The sequence below is a fragment of the Parasteatoda tepidariorum genome, chromosome 4 (assembly GCF_982258835.1).
Source record: "Parasteatoda tepidariorum strain Cologne lab strain chromosome 4, Ptep-v5.0, whole genome shotgun sequence".
Classification (NCBI taxonomy): Eukaryota; Metazoa; Arthropoda; class Arachnida; order Araneae; family Theridiidae; genus Parasteatoda; species Parasteatoda tepidariorum.
The window spans coordinates 66,323,870-66,345,899 of record NC_141758.1 but is presented as its reverse complement, the minus strand read 5'-3'; the positions used below and the strand labels follow the sequence as shown (position 1 = coordinate 66,345,899).

Below are 22,030 nucleotides of genomic sequence, written 5' to 3'. Positions count from 1 at the left end.
ATTGAAGAAAATATTGAAAATTTGCATTGAAGAAGAAAATTAGAAAATTGAAGAAAATAAGTTTCATTTCTCTAGTTAGTTGCTATAATTAGTAACTAACTATTAATTAGTTAGTAAGTATAAGTTAATATAAATATTAAATCCGGAAATGGGCACATCATGTTTATCCGACCTTTAACGTTTTTTAATTTTTTTATTGGAATAGTTACGTATGCAACAATCTTTTCTCAGACAGTAAAGCACTGTAGCAACCTGTTTGTTACTTTTGATTCATAAAAGAAATCTGTTGTGACATTTCAGGGTCAGCATTATCAAATAAAATTTGAGCAAATTGAATGATTCCTTTCTGAGATATTTATACCAGAGCTTCAAAACATACCGATGAGAGTTAATGGAAAAATCGATCAATTTTATACATTATTTTGTGCTCTTCACAACGATTAATGCAAAGACTATACTTTTTATTTATTTATAGTACAGTGATTTTAAATGAATTTACAGGTTGTGGTTCACGGTCTCCAAACTTTGAAGACGAAATACGCAGAACTGGAAGCAGCGGAAGATCGCGTGGAGCATTTGGTCGTGGTGGATTATTTTCACGGCGGAATAAAAGAGAAATAAAATATGTCCGATCAAAAAGTGAGAAAGTATACACATTTTCAATTTCTGACTACAAAAATCAGGAAAGATTGCTGTTTTTATTTTGCACTTCAAAATAATTAAATTATTTTCACTCTAGGACAACTTGGTTCTGCAGCAAGGCCAATTATTGTAGGGGGAGCAGAGGCCAGGTCTAATTCTTGGCCATGGATGGTTAGTACAGAAATACCGAATTCTCTAATCCCTTTATAGCATGTATCAGTTGTTTAAATTATATACACCTAATTATATACATCTAATTATATACTAATTATACACCTAATTATATCCTAATTATATACATCTTTAACACCTGGGGATTTTACCTCACTCCCACATACCTGAGTCCTGTATCCTTTTTTCTATTATTTTGCACTGATAAAGGTTCTTGTTAACAGAACCGAAACTATGGTGTCTCCGATTTCAGGCTATCATTTTTGTTTTCGCGTCATTTAGCTTTATTTAAGATATAAGAGAGTTGCAGTAACTTTTAAAAATAAAATATTAAATTATTAATACGACTACATAGAGAAAATATTGAAATTTGCAAGTTTTAAAGCAAAGTGAAAAAAAAATTGCTAAATAATAAATACGAATCATAAGCATATTTGCTAGTTTAGTATGTATCATATGATGCATGCCTAGAATATTAATTAAAATTAAAAATCGAAGGAATAGTATACTTGTAGAAAGAACGAAGAATTCGCAATGGTATCGGTATCAAGCCAGGCAAACCACATCCAGACTCGCTTAACTACGCCAAAGTTGTAAAAAACTTTACCAGTAGATTTCTTTCTAACTTCAAGCATTTAGTTTTAGTTCAATTCTCTACAATGAATGACTTTTTAGCTAGAAAACTGATTCTCATTTGGGCAATAAAAACGTAAATTACTTGATAAAAGTACCAAGTGTACTATCATAGTTTTTAAAATTTAATTACTTCACGAAATATACGAATACTTAACAAGGATTTCGATATAAAATGGTCAAGATAATTTTTAAGAACAACGAAAATAACTGCATGTCTTTTTTGGGTATCTGAAACTCGAAAAGAAAATTGCTTGACTATTCCCAACGTTATGATTTAAATCAGATTTAATTGGGTACCTGTGAGTGACGTCATGCACTTGTATCGAATTTAATTGGCTTCTGAATTGGCGAATGTCACGATTTACCGGCGATGACGTTGCTTGCAGGTATGCAATTCTGAGATTCCACCAGATAAAGATTCCTTGTCATTGTAGATGCTCGCTTTGTTGACTCAGTATTAGAAATTTCATTTCTATTCTGTAAATTTTCGTTGTCAGCCAGTAATGGACAGTTACCCATATGTTGCATCTCTTTGTATCTCATTTAATTATAAAAAATGAAGTATAAAGTAAAGTGCTTGCTTTTTTATTTAAAGGTTGCTATATTCAGAAAACCTTCACCAGGAGTGAAAGATAAAACCTTTCTGTGCGGAGCGTCACTCATCAGTAAGAAATATGTGCTGACAGCGTCACATTGCTTTGATGGAGAGAGAAGAGCTCCGTAAGTTAGAAATTCTTAAATTTAGTAATCATATTTAAAAAGACAAATAAAATGGTAATAAGATGATTAATAATTAATCTTTCACGTAATCGATTACGTGCACGATTCGCACGAAGTCAAATTTATTACCTCCGTATAGTGAATTCTTGATATATCTATTATATATAATTCTCTTACGTGGCTCCCAAATGTTGTCTGTATTTCTTTTCCGCCGGTGGCTACGTTTGCTTTGTTTTGAAAATACCAAAGCATTCTGCCTTTTAATGATGTGTTTCTGATCTAATATATATAATTCTCTTACGTGGCTCCCAAATTTTGGCTGAAGTACTTTGTACAACTAAATAAAATTCTTTTCACAACAGTTAAATATTTACTTTATTTTCTTCATTCATAGAGAAAACAGTCGGCAAAGGATTCTGTTAGGTTAAAAAACATTTCGCTAAAAAAATAACGAATTCTAAAAGAAATAAAAATGAACAACTTAAAAAATAAAAATGCTGTTGCCAGCCATAGAATTTTTTGAAAGTCAACTTAGCAACATAAATCAAAATGACATAGAAGCGCAACTAGATCAAAATTATGATACCTGAGCACTTGACGTAACAAATCCTTCAATTCTAAAAGTGTTGTATCGCCAAATGCCCAAATTAACAATTGTGTTCTTAAAGAAATTCTATAAAAAGTTTTAAATAAAAAAACCTACTTCTACTACTGCTTCTTGAAGAACTTGGCTCATTGATTAAAAATATTGTTTTAATTTTATCTATTATATATAATTCTCTTACGTGGCTCCCAAATGTTGTCTGTATTTCTTTTCCGCCGGTGGCTACGTTTGCTTTGTTTTGAAAATACCAAAGCATTCTGCCTTTTAATGATGTGTTTCTGATCTAATATATATAATTCTCTTACGTGGCTCCCAAATTTTGGCTGAAGTACTTTGTACAACTAAATAAAATTCTTTTCACAACAGTTAAATATTTACTTTATTTTCTTCATTCATAGAGAAAACAGTCGGCAAAGGATTCTGTTAGGTTAAAAAACATTTCGCTAAAAAAATAACGAATTCTAAAAGAAATAAAAATGAACAACTTAAAAAATAAAAATGCTGTTGCCAGCCATAGAATTTTTTGAAAGTCAACTTAGCAGCATAAATCAAAATGACATAGAAGCGCAACTAGATCAAAATTATGATACCTGAGCACTTGACGTAACAAATCCTTCAATTCTAAAAGTGTTGTATCGCCAAATGCCCAAATTAACAATTGTATTCTTAAAGAAATTCTATAAAAAGTTTTAAATAAAAAACCTACTTCTACAACTGCTTCTTGAAGAACTTGGCTCATTGATTAAAAATATTGTTTTAATTTTACAGTACTAACTTTACTTCTACTTTCATTATTGGTCCCGCAGTGGACTGATCGTTAAGACACGGTTCCCAGCAGATCACCGAAGTCAAGCATCACTGGCTGCGGTCAGTGTGCGGGTGGGTGACCCACTTGGATCAGTCTGCGTAGGGACCGAGGGTGTGCGGTATTGGTCCTCGTTAAACTGTGCTACCGTAAAGTGCTCGACTTCGCGCGCAGGTCGTCGGGCTACCGAAGCGGGGGTGCCATCCCCTCCGCAGAGGATCAAAATTGTGATGGCATGTCTTCGGATCATCCTCCGGGATGTTTCCCAGACCGTCGCCAATAGCCCATTGTGCAGCTCTAGTGCGACGTAAATTAACAACAACAACAACAACAACAACTTTCATTATTGCTATGACCCTCTTTCATTACATTTTAAAACTTTATGCTAAATTTGAGGACTTTAAGTTGTTTTGTGGTTGAATACTGACATTTGGAAATGTGTACATAAAAAAAATAATATTTATTGAATTGTTGACATCAAAACTAAAAATATTGTGTTTCAACTTAACAATACTACCTTAATTTATACTTTAGAATTGCCTCGGAGAAATTTGAATTGTTAGCAATGACTTAAACAAAAAGTTTTATATTAACTGACAAATACTATATTATAATTTTAACTTTTTCTATGTCTATACTCATTTTCTTACTCTTTTCTTTGCTTTTTATACATTTTATTTTTTTGTGATAAAATAAAATACTTATAGTTGTTCTGCTTCTGAACACTGATGAAAACACAAAATGATGGGCTTCATCAACAATTAAAAATATATACATTTATTTTATAAATTCCATATTATTAAGGTGGCGCCCTTCAGAGAATTAAAAATATAAAATTATCTTCATCAAAGCCGATGCTTTACATCCGGCATTCAGTGGCAGACTACTATTTCATATTGTTTTACAACACATGGTTTTAGCCCTCTGGTGGGAAAGACTTTAAAACAAAACTTACAACAGTTACTTTTCTCAACAACTGAAATTTAGAATAGTGTGATTAAGAAAAGTATGTGAACTGTTTGCAATTTCAAATTAATATTGAAATGTACAGGTTTAGAATTTTCCAATGTGAAAAGTTTTCGGAACTTCAGTATTCAAAAAAGTATACAAAAACTATCGACGTTAAGAACGTATCCAATGAGCGAGCAAAGCGAGTGAACTGTGAAAGCAGTTCCGGGGGTTGGTGAGCGCCAGCGAGCAGGGGGCGAAGCCTCCTAGTATATATATATATATATATATATATATATATATATATATATATATATATATATATATATATATATATAAAATTTTTTCCCTTTCTTTTTTATTTATTTATTTATTTATTATTTTTTTTTATGAACGTCATTGAACAGCCGACCCAATTTTTGGGTTTACGACTACACTACTATTGTTCAACTACGTATCCTTGTACTTTTGAACCCAATCCAGAAGACAAGAGAACTCCTGGATCAAGCAATGGGAGAAATTTGACCTCGTGGATGACTTTTTTGAAGGAACTAACCCGCATTTACGTTACATGGAGAGGAAGATCACGAGAACCTTCCATTGTTTCCATTGTTAGCTTGACGGAAAGGGGTCTCTAACCCATGATCCGTCTACCACTGAGGATATTTCACGTCAGCACTGAGGTCGGTGCAAGCTGGATGCGGAATTCGTATCGACAAACCATTGCTGGGATTCGAACCCAGTTCACCTTATCGGAGGGCGAACGCAAGCTGTACATATACTCTTTGTAAATGGAGAATGATTTTCAAAACCAAGTGGTTTTTTACTCTCCGTTACCATAGTTACGGCAAAGCTTTCTTTTTTCCCATTGCAGTATTTTAGGAAGAATATAGTAGCGTTCGGAAAAAGCTAGATTTACCGAAACCATGGAAATGGCGAGGGAAGAAGTGTGGAGAAAGGAAAAATCACGTGACCTTGAGACGCCTATTTAATTTACAAAGGGAATTCTTATAAGTTATTAGTGATGGTTAAGTTATACCTATTATAAACCTTTATTTTTATCGCTTAAATTTAGACTTTATTTTTTGGCCAAAAAGTTAAACTACATCCAATTAACTACATACAAATGTATCATCCGAGTGGATGATACATTTATTTAAAGTAATTAATTAAAATAAAAATTATTTATTTTTTAAATCGAGATATATCGAATATTTACAAAGACTAATTTCAACCATTAATGGATTTGTAAATAGAAAACTTATTTCAGCTTATTCAGCTTCGTCCATAATAGATTCATAATATATCGTTGTCAATATGCTAATAGCGAGCATAGCTGATTCGTGATTTTTAGCGTGGTGCCAACGATATGTTACTATAGCGGTTATTTTTTAAATAAACATACAAAAAAATTTAAAGGTGTTTATGTGAACAAAAATCAAATCAAATTGTAAAATCACAGTGTGTTAGTATAATCATATTATACGCTCAAATAATTAACTGTTTTAGTTATACACAGATATTTAGTTATATTAGATCACAAAGTGTGAAACGTTATATACACGCACCGTCACTTCTGTTATTACTATAATCTATAAAATTCACTTCAAAATTTTTCTTCAAGTTTATTTATTTTTTTTTTTAAAAATTTAGCTCTTGTTAAGTTACGTTTATAATTATAACTTTTTTATGCGTAACTGTAAGTAATAGAAAGCTCCTTCCGCAATAAATTTCAACGTACAGAAAATTATTAAAAATTAAATAGCGTAATATATGAAATCCTGCAAAATACGTGAAAAGAGAAGAAGTTTCAAGAAAATCGTGAAATTTTTTACTTCAAAATGTAATGAATGCGCTTCTGAAGTTTTTATTTTATTTTTTTATTTTATTCTTCTTCTTATTATTATTATCATTATTATGAACTCTGCATATCTAACAAAATAAGAGAAACGAGCCAAAATAATCCCTCAGTGATAGTAATAATTAAGCATTAACATGATACTGAATTATTCAAAAAGATTAACCAAATTTAATTTATCTGTACTTCAAGAAATATGATAAATTAAATAACGACATAAGTTAAATTTGATAAAAAAGGAAGATTCAAAGCCTTTTTTTTAACCATCACATGGACGCTGATAGTGTGGCTGGGTATGTCATTAAGTCGGACTTTAATGTCATTGTGTCAATTTTTAATAAGAAGCTTAATACAGCTTAAAGTTTTCTTCTATCTTGAATTAACAAGAGGTTTGGTTGTCAGGGTGTTCTGAGATTTGTGGATCCTTTGACATATGCGTTTGACTTTTTCTTACGGGTTAATATTTAAGCGGCTGTTTACGTCCCACATCTATACATATAAAAAATAAAGAATTCATAAATGTGTCTGCATTGCAGGTATACCGTAAACTCTAAAAATACGACATTCAACATGAATAAATTTCCGATTTCTAATTTTTTTAATTCTATTTTTAGTACAGAAACTTTTTTAAAAAATGGAATTTTCTCATTGGCTTAGCAGAAGTTTTTGTTTTAAAATATACTATAGACGATTCAGTTTTGTCACATATTTACATCATCAGTAATGTTTGCTAGCTTATAGTCTTAATCAAAAAAATCACTTATTACGCGTTTCCTACTTCTTAATTAGTTTTTATTTGTTATATCAGGTTAAGTGCATGATCAATATGATCGTGTTAGCATAAGCGGACTACGTCGCCAAATTATTATTTCTAAAATTCTCTGAAACCACGTGCTTCTCTTGATAATAGCTATGCTTTTAAAACATTATGGTTATGCTTTTATCATGTGTTAGAGTTATGCTTATAAAACTAAATAATTCAAAACAATTGATAATTGAAAAAAATAAGCTTTGTACTAGAAGCAAAATTATAGGAGAAATGGAGCTAATTCGTTGAGGATAAACATAAAAAACCCCATTATAATTGATGCCAATGATAATTAGTTTTGGCAATTGTTATTAATTGAAGTAAAATAATATGCTGTGTATTAAAAGGCAAAATTGATGGGTAAATGTGGCAACTTCGTTGATGAGAACGTAAAATATCGACAAAGTATAATTGACTTTACTGATGCTTTATTAATTTTGGTAGTCGGTACTAATTGGAAAATAATAACGCTATGAACAAAATATACTTACTGGTTGTGGAGAACCGTAAAAAGTTGTCATAATATAATACATGATAATGATACCTAACTTCAGTAATAGGTACTCCTGGCATCATGATGCAGTTTTAATAAGTACGGTTTTAATAGGTACCAATTATACTCTTATATAGGTACAAAGTATTTAATGAGTAAATTTGATGTCGATTATGATAGATTTCTTACATACTCTCGAAGATATAAGTACAAGAGAGCGTGCCATGATTGTGGCAAATTTTAAAAATAAGTTGCCTCGAGCAACAGCATTATGGCAGAGGAAACTGAATAAGGACCCTCTGTTCAACGACGGTCATAAAATAAAATATGTTCATAGAGCCGCGGTGGCTCAGGGGATAGAGTGCTGGCATCCCAATGAGGTGACCCAGAATGGTCGACTCGAAATCTGCTCGCGGCTCGAACCGTACACAGTGCCGACGTAAAATATCCTCAATGGTAGATGGATCATGATATAGAATCCCCTTACCATCGGGCTAATCATGTGACGCTTTCGAGATTTTCCATTCCACGTGACGCAAATGCGGGTTTAATTCCATAATAAAATCCTCCCTTCTTTTACGTAGCCTGTAATTTTAAACCCAATCCAGAAGACAAGGGAATTCCTGCATCATGTATTGGGAGAAATTTGACTTCGTATAGGAACTAATCGTATCCGCGCTATATGGAAAGGAAGACCACGAGAACCTCCCACGGTTAGCCTGACGGCAAGGGGACTCTAACCCATGATCCGTGCACCACTGAGGATATTTCACGTCAGCACGAGGTCGGTGCAAGCCGGATGTAGAATTTGTATCGACGAACCATCCCTGGGATTCGAACACATGAGTTGCCTTATCTTCTGGATTAGGTTCAAAATTACAAGGCAACGGTGCTGAACACTGCTAGTTGTAAATGCAGAATTGGGTCAGCTGCTCAACGCTGGTTATGGAGTAAAATATGTAGATTGCAATGCTCAATTCATATTTCATTAAAAACAAATTAATTAAAATGGTCCATTTTTTTAAATAAATTTGTATAATTTTATACATGTATATTTTAATAAACTTTTATAACATTACATAAAGTTGTGTGAAAAAAGAGTAACACAAAAATGATATTTGCAAACCATTGCAGAGATCCATCCAAGTTTACAGTGATCGTGGGGTCTCACACATCAAAAGATGGAATAGAATATTCGATAGATGATATCCTCATCCATCCTGAATATCAAAAACGTCAATATTACAACGATATTACTCTGTTGAGAGTCAGCGGATCAGTGCAATTATCGAAAAAAGTCTATCCAGTTTGTTTACCATCCGATGGATTAAAAAGCAAAATCAAAGTTGGTGCAAGTAATGTGACCGTCACTGGTTGGGGTGACACCACGTTTGGTAAGTTCAGCATAAAATAAATGTAAGAACTAATACGTGGTAAGACCATGCCATATTCTTTGATAGCTTAACTATGTGAAGCTTAAATAAATAAATGCTTTAAAAAAATAATGAAACATTTCAATAAACGTAGGTTATATTCAATTAATAAAAATGAAGACCAAACTTGATAATCGTTCAACTTCACATTGTCCCCAAATATTTAAACTGATAGCAGAATTTATTCGTTAATATTTCATTCGTAATATTTCATTAATAATATTATTATGATGCGTTATAATCAAAGTTTTGATGTTTTTAAGTTTGAAAAACATTTCATTGCTTAATTTTTCACTATAAATATTGTGAAATAATATGTGATATTAATATCACTATAAATATTGCGAAAAGCTTAAGTTTCCAGGCCATCAGAGATTAATGGTTCTACACCAAAGTGGTAAGAATCCCAAAAAATATCAAAAGAAATTGAAGAAAAAATTGTTTTTGATAACTCCTTCACTGTGAAAAAAAATATGGTCAAGACTACCAGAATATGGTAAAATTTACCGTGTTCGTTAACGTCAAAAATACAGGTAATTCTTGCCGAATTACTTTGGTAATGATATTGGAAGGATTAATCATAAAATATGGTTTTATAAATGTGATAAATTTTGGTAATTTCATAATGATATCTGAAACCATGGCATGTAAACCATTTATTCCTTTAAATTTACTTCAGTTTTATATTTTTTTACTAAGTGTGTGATAAAAAGATCTATAATTTTGAAAATCAAAATTTGTGGTAAACCATTAACACATGAACATAAAAATTACGAAATGAATGGTTTTAATACCGTATATTTCGGTTTTTATTACCAGAATTATGTTTGTTTTCAGCAGAAATGTCCTTTCCTTATAGTAATATAATTTCACTAGAATTTCTTTGCCAGTATTTATTTTTGAATTAAAAAAGTACATCTGGATGTGCAAACTGACCAACTTATCTCCAAAAATTACAAATAATTTCAACAGTCTTATGAAACATATGTCACCTCCTCTTCTATGTTATATTTTATTAAATTGAGTTAATTAGGTGTAAATGCGAATAGCTAAAAAGTTTATACGTTGACAATAAGAAAATAAATATATGTCTTGGTTTTAACTTGTAACTACGAGTATCCTTCAGAGACTTTCTAAGATTAATCGAATCGTTGACAATTCGTTGCCAAATGCACTCAAAACCTTCTTCCATTCCACTTCGAAAACACTAAAATATATAGTCACTTATCACCTTCATCCACTGCCAACGAAATTTAAAGACTTCACGAAAAAATAATTTCGTATAGTTAAACAAGACTGAAATATAAATTTTCAATAAATTTTTCATCTTCCACTTAGCCTTTAAATCATAATTAAAAAAATTGTAGAAAAAAATTAGAAAAAGTTCTGCTAAGTTTTTTTAGTAAAGAATAAGCAATACATTTCTCATTAACTCATAGTAAAGCAATACTAGCAACTTGTTTTATCGTGGCAGATAAAATTTATATTTGCTTAAAATTTTTGCTAATCGTTGAGTTTATAACGAACTATTTCTAACCCAGCTTGATAACGATAGAAATTTCTCTGTATTTGAATTTTAAATCTGAGACTATATTGAGCTTCTTCGTGTGCTTTTGAACAGGTCATAATATGGAAGCGCCTCTAGTCACGTACAAAGACAATTCCGGGAATTGGTTCCTAGACAGTTTTTTATCTTGATGATGTGCTTTAACAATCATAAAAGTATGTCGCCACGCTTACGCGACCTTCTGTTGTCTCTATCGTTTTTAAATGTGTACATTTCGACATAAAATAGGCTATAAATGTCATTTTAAAAAAATCTATAAATTTAGGACCGAAACTAATTTAAAATCCCCACATCCAAATTAGGCAAGATCAAGTATTTGTATAAATACAAACAAAATTTGTTTCCTTGCAAAATAAGTAGATGGCATACCTGCCAACTTTCACTCTTTGCGAGAATGGATTTTCAGAGCGATTGTAAAACAATAAAAGAAAAACAATCCGATTCAAAAATATATTTATATTTTGATTCCTTTTAAATTCACTTGCAGAAGTAATATTATGCTTTTATATATTTATTGTAATTATTTATACGTAGTGGTAGTCAAACTCATTTATAATTATCATTATAATTCCAAAAGTTAATTGGAGTAACATGAGTATTGCTACCATTTTAAATATGAAAATAAAATCTTCCGGAAAATCCGGAAGAGTTGATAGGTATGAGATGGTACATTTATATGTTTTCATATGCGGTCGACGAACATATTTAAGCATGTAAAAATTTCATACGGGATGTATTTTGCAGCCTAATATACCCGGTTGAACATTGAAATTTTGAGACACTTCAAGTCCTATCAGAAAGTATTGCTCGACAAGAGGTTTTCTACCAAGTTTATCTGCTTAAACAATTTTGTATAACTTTCTTTAAAATACAGCAAATATAAACGTAAAATTATTTTCTTTTATATAATTTTCCCTCTTTTATCAAATTTTAATAAACAAATAAAAATTCTGATTACAGGTGGAGTGAATAGCAAAGTATTGCAAGAAGTGAGTATGCCAATAGTACCTCTCAAAGAGTGCAATGCCTCTTATTCCAAGATTCCTCTAACGAATTTCCCTAAAGGCATTACAACAGAATTCATGTGTGCTGGTTATAAAGAGGGTGGAAAAGATGCCTGTCAAGTAAGACAAATATCATTAGAATCTATGTTATTTTACACCACATAAAACGCTTATACGTACGTGGTAATAAAATCGATTAAGAATCTTATTACGCGGTGGCATAAGCATAAAGCAAAGCAGTTAAACTCCGTTTCATTTATTCCTTATTTTGTTTTATTTTCAGAGAAATTAAATTTTGTTGAAAGATAAATTTTATGTTCCTTGAGTTAAATTTTGTAATAAGACATAATAATTTGTAATAATGTTTAAATAATGCCTAATAATCTGTGTACGGTGTATAGTAATTTACGGACAAGAGAGATCCATTGTTATGAGACTTCAGGATATCTGCATCAGAATAATGAAATATCAACAGAAAATAGTCAGAAATGTTACGGTTTGCCTTATAGGAAGGTGAACGTTTTGTGACAAGAATTATTTTTGTAGCCTTAATCATTTTGCTGTTAAATTTGAAAACCATCAATTTAAATTATGGCACCCTGTATATCAAACTAATAAAATTTTAAAACGCTTATAAAAGTACCCCAATGTACATTAATATATCTTTTTAAAAGGTTTTAGAACGAAATATTTTGTATTAAAACTCTTTTTTATTTTATTTAACAGGGTGATTCAGGTGGTCCAATGACAACAGAACTCACAGATAAATCTTGGGTTCAGCTTGGCATTGTTTCATTTGGATATGGTTGCGCCAGAGCCGGCTTTCCTGGCGTCTATACAAGACTTTCTCATTACACACAATGGCTCTACGATAACACTGATCTCGGAAAGTAATAAACAGATTAATGTAATCCAACAGATCACTAACTCATCAGTGAAAAATGACAGGAAAAAATGAACAGGCGGGCAGAACGTATGCACGTTTCTCAGGTTCTTGAACAGGAATGCTTATCGGTTGAACCAAAAACGACTGATGCTTTAAAAAGTCAAAGAAAAGCGGAAAGTTATAAAAATTTACAGTCTGCTGCCCTTGCCTAGTGACATTACGCATCTATTCTCACCCTGTTTCAAGATTAGTTACGAAGTTCATCAACATATGGCTCTGCAACCTGGCAGAATCCCAAAACGCCGTTGAAATGATTCAGACATGTACTGTGTCATGTCAGAATGTTATTGCTGCAAATGGTGATAATATTGAAAACATTGTTTTATAGTTTGTATTAGTCAGCAGCACCATCTGTTGACTGAATCTGAAGTTTTCTTTGTCACAAAGGGTGTTTAAGTTTTTTTCACATTTGTACTTCCAGTTGCAGGAAGCAGGCGTCCGAAAAAAAGATATTTTTTTCTTCAAAAATTAAATAGTAAAAATTGCTTAAAATGTCACTCTTTATATTGACTTACTTTTGTATATATGTCTTATTTTATATATGTCTTACTTTTATATACGTCTTACTTTTATATATGTCTTACTTTTAAAATTTTATCTCACTGTTATTAAAAAATTAAGGAAAAAAATATTATTTCTCAAAAGATATAAAATTGTACATACTGCAAAAACTTTTGTTTGCTGTTTGTTGTATGGTTTTCTTAACCATCTACCAGTTTCTTTTCAATTTAACATTTTAGATTTCGAAATTTTCTAGCATTGACAAAGTGCTGAGCTAAACGAGAAAGACAATATCTGTGGCTAAACGAGACAATATCTGTGGAGAAAGATGATACACGTAACATAATTTTATAGGAAGAAAATAGAAGCATACAGGAGGAGAGAATCTATAAGAAAAATACACAACAAAGAAAATATTAAGTATTACAATAAATAAATAACACGTATAAACATATAACAATTAATTAAACTCTTACACATTTGAATGCAACTAAATTTTTATTAGTGTATATACACAGCATTGATTATCTTTTCTATTTTAAATTATTATTTTTTTTCCCAATGGCAGGCACTGAACTTTATTCGTTTCGCCTTAGAAGATGCCAGAGTTGTAACTCATTTCGCGTTACCCAGTGGGCACCTGTGAACCAAAGTCACGGAGGCGAGTAGCATTGCCCACGCCACACTGTCACAAACCCGTTTATAGGGTGGGCCACATTCATACATCACACACAACAGAGGACAACACAAGAGAGAGAAACATCCATGCCCAGAGCGGGATTCGAATCCGCAGTCATTGGCTTCGGATTCAGGCGCGCTAACCGCTCGGCCACCTGGCCGCTTATTTTAAATTACATTTTGTGTCAAAATGCTAGTTCACAAAAATATGTAAAAACTTTTTTTTTAAGCTGTAACATTATACAAGTTTGTTAAGAAAATTTAAAAAAAGTTTAACTTTTAATTATCTCAGTTATGTTTTACACATTTATAAAAACGCCACTGTTTCAAAAATATAATTTCTTATTGGTTTAGGCTCTTATTCGAAAATTGGTATATAATGTTATAAATGTAATTAAATAGAATACTCATGAAGTAAAAAAATATTTCAATGAAAATGTTTGCTTGGTACAATTATTGATTAAACTTAGCAAAATTTTATTTGATTTATATTATAGTACTACAGTTGCAATTGATAAAAAAAAGCAACAACAACTTAGATTTTATTAATTATTTAATATTTAGTTTTTAATATTATTTCACACAGAATTCTTGCAATATAAGGTATAAATTATTAGATTTATCTTACTAGATTTATTATTAGATTATTATCTTATTAGATTTAACGATAATCTATAAGCAGTTAATTATAATAATATATGGGTCTTTCATTGTAAAAGTGAAGTATCGACTTAAAATTGAATTTCGCAATAACGAGCTTCAAAGAAATTTAAATGTAAGGAAGCAAATAGAATTGTACAGTGAAAAAAGAAAAAAAAATTTAATAACTTATTAATCTAATGATTTTGATTTAATGATTTTTTGATCTTCACGTTCTAGGACTCAATCTTATTGGTTTAAAGAGAAGACTTTAAATATGCTAATTAGTTTGTGTTAGTATTATTCGAGACGAAATCATATACAAAAACACACTTTCGCTGAATAAACATACATTTTTTTCGATGTATACGGATTTCTGATCTCTAAAATTAGTGGAAAGTTGCAATCTGAGAAACATAGTTCCAATAATTTGGGCTGAAGAGTTGTTCAAAGTTTGGACCTCTTAATATTAATTTTACTTTTGCGTATTTCGCAATAATTCGTACTAATATTGCGTATTTTACCATAATTTGTATTTTACCATAATTGCCTATTTTGCTTATTTTAACGTATTTCACGAACTAAAAAGTTTTTTCACATGATTACAAAATTCGTCTTTCTGAAGATAATTTTATGCAGAAAATAATTTTTAACAATTATTCATTAATTTTTGTTATTTTTTTTATTAATAGTCAAAAACGTTTTGAATGGCAAGGCATACATATTTTTACATCATTTTAAGGAATGTAATTTTATGTTGCAAAATACAAAAGTTTAACAAAATCGGTCGAATAGTTCTGATTCAATATTTAATATTCAAAGTTAAAGATTGAGAAAGATATTGAATAAGTAATAATGAGTCCCAGTGCATTAACATCTGATCATTAGATCAAGAGTTATTCAGGGTGTACAACATTTACGTGCTATACAACATTTTAGGAAATATGCGAATATTTAGGCGAATTGAAAAAATTGTACACACTTGATAAATTCTTTTATTCTAAGATAATTACATGCAAAATTCAACTTTAAGTAAATATGCATTATTTTTTTTAATCATTTTAAGGAATGTAATATTACATGGCAAAATACAAAATTTGAGTGAAATTGGTTTGGTAGCTCCAAAGAAATCAAATTTTTTAAAAAAAATCGTAAGTTTGAAATTTTAATTTTCTAGAACTACTGATTCCTAAAACGTGAATATCCGGTCATTAGATTAAAAGTTAATAAGTTTTTTTTTTTTTTTTTGCATTTTGTACACGCTAAGTATTCAAAAAATTAATGTAAATAATAAAATCGTAAACGAGATTTTAATATACTAGGCATTTTTTATGGTAAACAACATATTGCATTTTTTTGTTTTTTAGAATAAAATTTTTTTATCATTTTTCTAAAAATTCTATTTTAATGCTGACAGCATTTACAAAGGTGATAAAATTGGTTGTCAAGCGGGTTTTTAAAAACTAATCGCGAAGAGCATTAGTTGATATTTCAATTGCATAGCAGCTTTGGCAATAAGTGTAACTGTTTCCCATCAACAATGTTAGATGAAGAATTAATGTGATAAAATAAAGACCTCCCTTTCAGGAAATAAAAAGACAATTTTTCTTTCATGTTAACTTACAGAGAATCACAATTTTGTGATCTATTCCGTTACTAATTAATATCTTTAGCTTCATTTTATTCATTAAAATGTGTTTTATCTAAATGGTTTTCAAATTTTAAATTTAAAAGCTGTAATTATGTTAAAATCTTTTCAAAGTCTAAAAGTTTTCATAGTTCAAGTTCTGAACTTACAAACCTAAATTTTAAAATTTGGGAACTAGGTTCAATAAAACATATTTCAATGAATGAAATGAAACATAAAAGATTCCTAAATATTAATTAGCAACTGAGTAAATAAGGAAATTAAGTTCGTAAAATTCTCTGTAGGTTAGCATAGAGGAATATGAATCCTTGACCTAAAGGGGGAACAACGCAGTATAATTCCAAAAAGTTAAACGTTTTTTTTTTAAAATTGAGTTGACTAATTTTTAGTAATCCATGAGAAAATAACTTATTTTACGTTATTTCTAGAATTTTGTTTTCAAAACACTGACATTTTGTGAAACAAATTTATTTTTAAAATATCCTGTAACGCAAACTACATTCACGCAGTTTAAAAAATCAAAACGGAATCAAATTTTGATGATTGTTTTTCAACTAATGAGTGCAGTAACTTATGGATAATTTAAAAAATAAGTTATAAGCATTGAATTATATAAGCTCTAATGATAAAGTATATAAGAAAAGTATGATATAACGCGATAAAGTGAACATTAAACTATGTACAACAAGATAACAAAAAACATGTCAAGTTTATCCCTATCGTTGAAAAAATTCATTAAAAAACCCTTTTTTATAACAGTTTTCTGCTTCGTTTTTCTTACCTTAAGTAGAGAAATATACATCTTTAAAATATGGAGTTACGCCTCATTTTCACAATGAAATGAACGAAAAACTTGTCAAAATATCGCATCTAAATCTTTCATCGAAATAATTCATCTTCGCCAAGAATGTACTTTTCACCATATCTAAAATAGTTATTTTCTGTTAAGAATTAAAATATTTAAATATTTTTCAGCCGTTATAATTCTTTTTCTATCCTTGACTAAAATTTTGCATTATCTTAGATTGAATCTAGGAAATGGCCCAATATCTAATTGAAGAATCTTTATTTTTAATTATTTTAGTTTTATTACGCACGCAATAGAGCTAGAGTTCAAAATCGATTTAAGAATTTAATGATGTCAATAATGATTGCGACATCCTTTGTGCTTCATAGATAATATTTTTTTAAAAACTTCCGCAATAAGTATAACGTATTCATTAGTTTGATGAATACAATAATATATAGAAAAAAACTCCAATATTAGTAAAACAATATATGTGCCATTGTCTGCAAGAGCGATGCAAGATAGTTTTCCTTACAAAATAATTAAGCATTTTCTAAATTAGCGACACCAAAAATTATGCAATTGATTAAGAAAAAGAATCCTTTCTTCAGTGAGTAAAAAATTGCGAAATTTCTAATTAGTGAACGAATAAATGAAATGTAAGTTTGGTGGCTTATTCCATTTTACTCAACAGGCCCAATATAGGGAAAGTAATCAGTAATAAATTCTTTCATTTAAAAAAAAAAATCTAGAATGACTATTATAAATACTTCTAGTCAGTGTAGATGAAATTTAACTAAAAACAGACCCTTCTTAAACACAATTCGTATTCCCTCATCAACTCACAAAAACATTTACCTCATTGATAAAACTCTCTTCTGTTTATGCACTGAATGTATATTTAATGCACTGCGTCTTTTCTGAATCTTTGCATTAGGTAAGTTTTTAGTTTTTCATATTAAAGAATCAAATGTATATATATATATATATATATATATATATATATATATATATATATATATATATATATATATATATATATATATATATATATATATATATATATATATATATATATATATATATATATATATATATATATATATATATATATATATATATATATATATATATAGTACAGTGTATGTATAATTTGAAGTTTTATTTCATCATCTGAATCAGGATTCATTCTTGAAAATTATAAAAAATTCAGGTGTTTTATGTGCTTATCAGTTAATTTCGATCGATATTTTAATTCCATATGTTGATAATAGAAAACTTTTTTCATAAAATTTGTAGATTAAAACCTGCAGCAATGTTCGACAGCCAAATCGAGTATATTTGAAAAACTGCTTATTGACGTGAATTGTCAAAATTCAATATAATTTGAATCGCAGAAGAAATAAGCTTTTGTTAATGTAATTATAGAAGTCATTAATACATCCTTTTTTTTTCTTCATTTTTTCAATAAGTCTTCATGTGCCACCGATAAAACTCCGCCGAGCCAAGCTGAGGCCCTAATGCCGTGTGATAGTGGCTCATTCGGGTTAGCCACCCACGAATTTGGAGAACTTCTCTTTTCAATTTCACGCAAAAACAAAGAGACATCGTATCATTTTCAATTACATTACAGCTTTCAAATCATTATATTGTGGAAAAACACATATTTCCAATAAAATTTGACGAATATAAGAAAAAAAAGAAAAAAAAATCTACTGATACCGTCATGTGGGTCTACTTAGTGAAGGATTTCGCAGTTTTTGAACTTTGACATGTAAAAAAACTATGTTAATTCAAACTTTAGTAAAATCTATCGATATTATATTCACAACTGGACTCAGGCGAGTGAATTTGATCAATATTGGCATCATTTGTATGCAATATTTACAAATAATAAGTAGCCCCCAAGTGGAGCTACTTTGTGACTATTAAACAGGAATTCAGTTTAATAATCATGTTTTTAGTAAAATATTGATATAAAATTGTTATAAAAGTTAATTGTTGACATTTTTAATAACAAAAACATCAAGATATGTAAAGATATTAGTTTGAAAATAATTTTCAGCTTTAAAAAACCATTTTTTATAAAGAATTTTTTCTTAAAAAAAATGTTTATTTCAAAACATTTGAGTTCAAACAAAAGGAAACCATATACAATTTTGAACATTGAAATGGATGAAATTTCAAAAATAATGATTATTACATATTCATTAGCATTTATAATATTGATAAATTTGAACATAACATGCTTGAATTAACATGACAGAACTTGCTCTTCAGTTTCTATCAAATTCACCTGATGTCCTATAAAATATATTTTTATGCGCTAAATCGTTTGATTAATTCATTAGAAAAATCTTTGTAGAAGAAAAATAATAGTTTACCAGCACGTTTCACGTGTTTCTTGTGAATTTTATTAGAGATAGTATTTCTGTGGATTTTGTACTTGAGAGAAGCTTCTGCAATCGACATAACACCAGCAACTGCTTGCAAACGTTGTTGCAGATTTTCTAAAGTGTAATCACGGTAGTTTCTCTTTCCAGGTATTCTTTCTACAACGTCTGACCATTTTTCTGTCGAAAAAAAAAAACGAATGAAACTTTGCACAAAGTAGCCCCACGGTGCATTTTTTTTTTCATTTTCCGTTTATTTGTTATTAATTTTCAAATTTTTTAACGCTAACATGATATAATTGTTTATTAATATGTAAATAAAAAATTTTGCGCTTATGACAATTGTTTTATCAACGCCTTTGCATTTCACAGCTAAAGTTTCCTCGCACACTTTTCGACGTCCGACGTTCTCGGAAAGCTGTTGACATTGGATAAACGAAACACACTCTGAGATTGTTTTACAATTCGAAAAAATGTTTGTAGTAATAGAGGAGACTTCTGTCTTCAAATTCCACACATTTTTAACGTGAGAAAAACGTAATACTGAATAGCAGCACTTGAAAAGTGCCAAATTCGAATTTACATAAAGTAGCCCCCGCTGCACAAAGTAGCCCCACATGACGGTACCATGTAAGAGAGAGCCATAGCAAAGTGAGTGAAGAATAAATTTTCTTTTACTACATTTTAACGTGAGAGTTATTTACGTTCATTTAATTGATAATTGAGTAAATTTGCATTGATAATTGATTAAAAAAGTGATTTTTAATGAGATTAAAGTGCAAAAAGGAACATTTAAATTAATTTTTCATTCTAACAATGGATTTTCACGTACAAAGATTCAATCTTAATGGTTCGAGGGCCTAACCTTACATATGATAATTAATTAGTGCAGACGATATTTCAAGTTACGCAATAAGATGCAAAAAAAACGTACTTTTTCTGAATAAATGTACATTTATTTCGACGATTCTTTTTGGATTGTGTATTTAGGATTGTACAATTATTTTTTTGCTAATTTTATTTTTTGCGTATTCCACCATATCGCGAGAATTATTTTATGAACACTTTTTTTAGCGAATTAAAAAATTTTTTCCACGCAATTATAAAATTCGCTTATCTAAAGTTAATTTCTTGAAGAAAGTAATATTTTATTATTATTTACTAATTATTATTTACTTATTATTATTTACTTATTATTATTTACTTATTATTATTTACTTATTATTATTTACTTATTATTATTTACTTATTATTATTTACTTATTATTATTTACTTATTATTATTTACTTATTATTATTTACTTATTATTATTTACTTATTATTATTTTATTTAACAATAATCAAAAATATCTTGGTTTCCTAGTTATACGAGTTTTTACATCATTTTAAAGAATGTATTTTTAAATGGCAAACTACAACCTCCGAAATCAGTTGGGTAGTTTTTAACTCATCAAAATTTAAAGAAGTAGGTTTAAAATTTGATTTCACTGGAGCTATTCGACCGATTTCGCTTAAATTTTGTATTTTTCCATTTAAAATAACAGTTTTCAAAATGATGTAAAAATTTGTAGAAATACCTCATAACTCAAAATTTTATCGACTAATAATAAATAAAATTTTAAAAAATAATAAAAAATTATTAATAATTATTTATTGAGTCTTTGGATAAACGAATTTTATAATTGTGTGCTAAAAATATTCGATTAGCTATGAAAGTTGTCGAGCTATTGTGAAATACGCTTAAATTGTAATTCTCATTATGGGATCTAAACTTTCGACAGCTTTCCTACCTGAACTATCATACCCATATTTCTCGGATAACGGTCACACCTCATATTTTGAGGGTCCGAAATCCAAATCCGTCGTAAAGAAGATATGTTCATTCAGCAAAAGTGCGTTTATCTGTCTAATTTCTCAACTTAGAATACCGTTTCTATAATCGTCTGTTGTTTGATTTTACATCAGTTGCAGACGATATTTCTCAACTTAAAATATCGTCTGCAATAATTAATTCGCATATTTAAGGTGAGGGCCTTAGAACCATAAAGCTTGACTCATAATGCGTGAAAATTCAATCCGTTTTAGATTATCTTTTTGTCCCAACAACTGATGTAAAATTTGATTTTTAATAACTGTAGTAGGAGAATCGGAGCCATTACTTATTATAAAGTGCCACAGATAAATACCATCACATGGATTTAAAAATTAATTCATAATTTTCAGGTTGTTGCTTTTTACTTATAGAACTGCACGCTGAAACTTCAAATGAAGTGGAACTATGTGGTTTTTCTGATTCTTTTTGAAGGTAAGCTGACAGAAGAATTAAAATAACTTATTTTTTAAATGATTGGAAATATATTTACTTCCACATACTTAGAAACAATGTTGCTGAATCAGGGAAAAATGTTTAACTGATTAAGAGGGTACTATAGTATTTACTTATCGCATTAGTTTAGAATGGTTATCGGTATGATTCTGCAAATATTGTCTTTTATCTAACATATTACCTCTTGAGCGTGTTCAAACTTCCATCATTTCATTTACAATCGCGTAGTGAACAAACAAAACAACAACAAATATTATAACACTAATTTTTATTTAGCTAAAAATTATAGCTCAATCATTATTTTTAGCTTTAAATGATGATTATGACATGATTATTTTTAGAAAATAAATGACACTAGCCCGGCACAATGGACTATTTTATTTTGTAACCGATGTTTTACAGACGATTCAATTTTGAGTTTA

The 22,030-nt window shown here is 29.6% G+C and overlaps 1 protein-coding gene across 1 annotated transcript in view; it reads left to right on the top strand.

The window, feature by feature from the left end:
• Positions 1-22,030, top strand: part of LOC107436373 (transmembrane protease serine 9) — a 44,543-nt gene that overhangs the window by 7,820 nt on the left and 14,693 nt on the right. Inside the window, exons 4-10 of the mRNA XM_016048069.5 lie at positions 502-639; positions 740-813; positions 2,045-2,169; positions 8,820-9,079; positions 11,646-11,809; positions 12,416-12,580; positions 21,527-21,587. Of these exons, the coding sequence (XP_015903555.2) occupies positions 502-639; positions 740-813; positions 2,045-2,169; positions 8,820-9,079; positions 11,646-11,809; positions 12,416-12,580; positions 21,527-21,587 (987 nt within the window). The remainder of the gene's footprint in view (positions 1-501; positions 640-739; positions 814-2,044; positions 2,170-8,819; positions 9,080-11,645; positions 11,810-12,415; positions 12,581-21,526; positions 21,588-22,030) is intronic.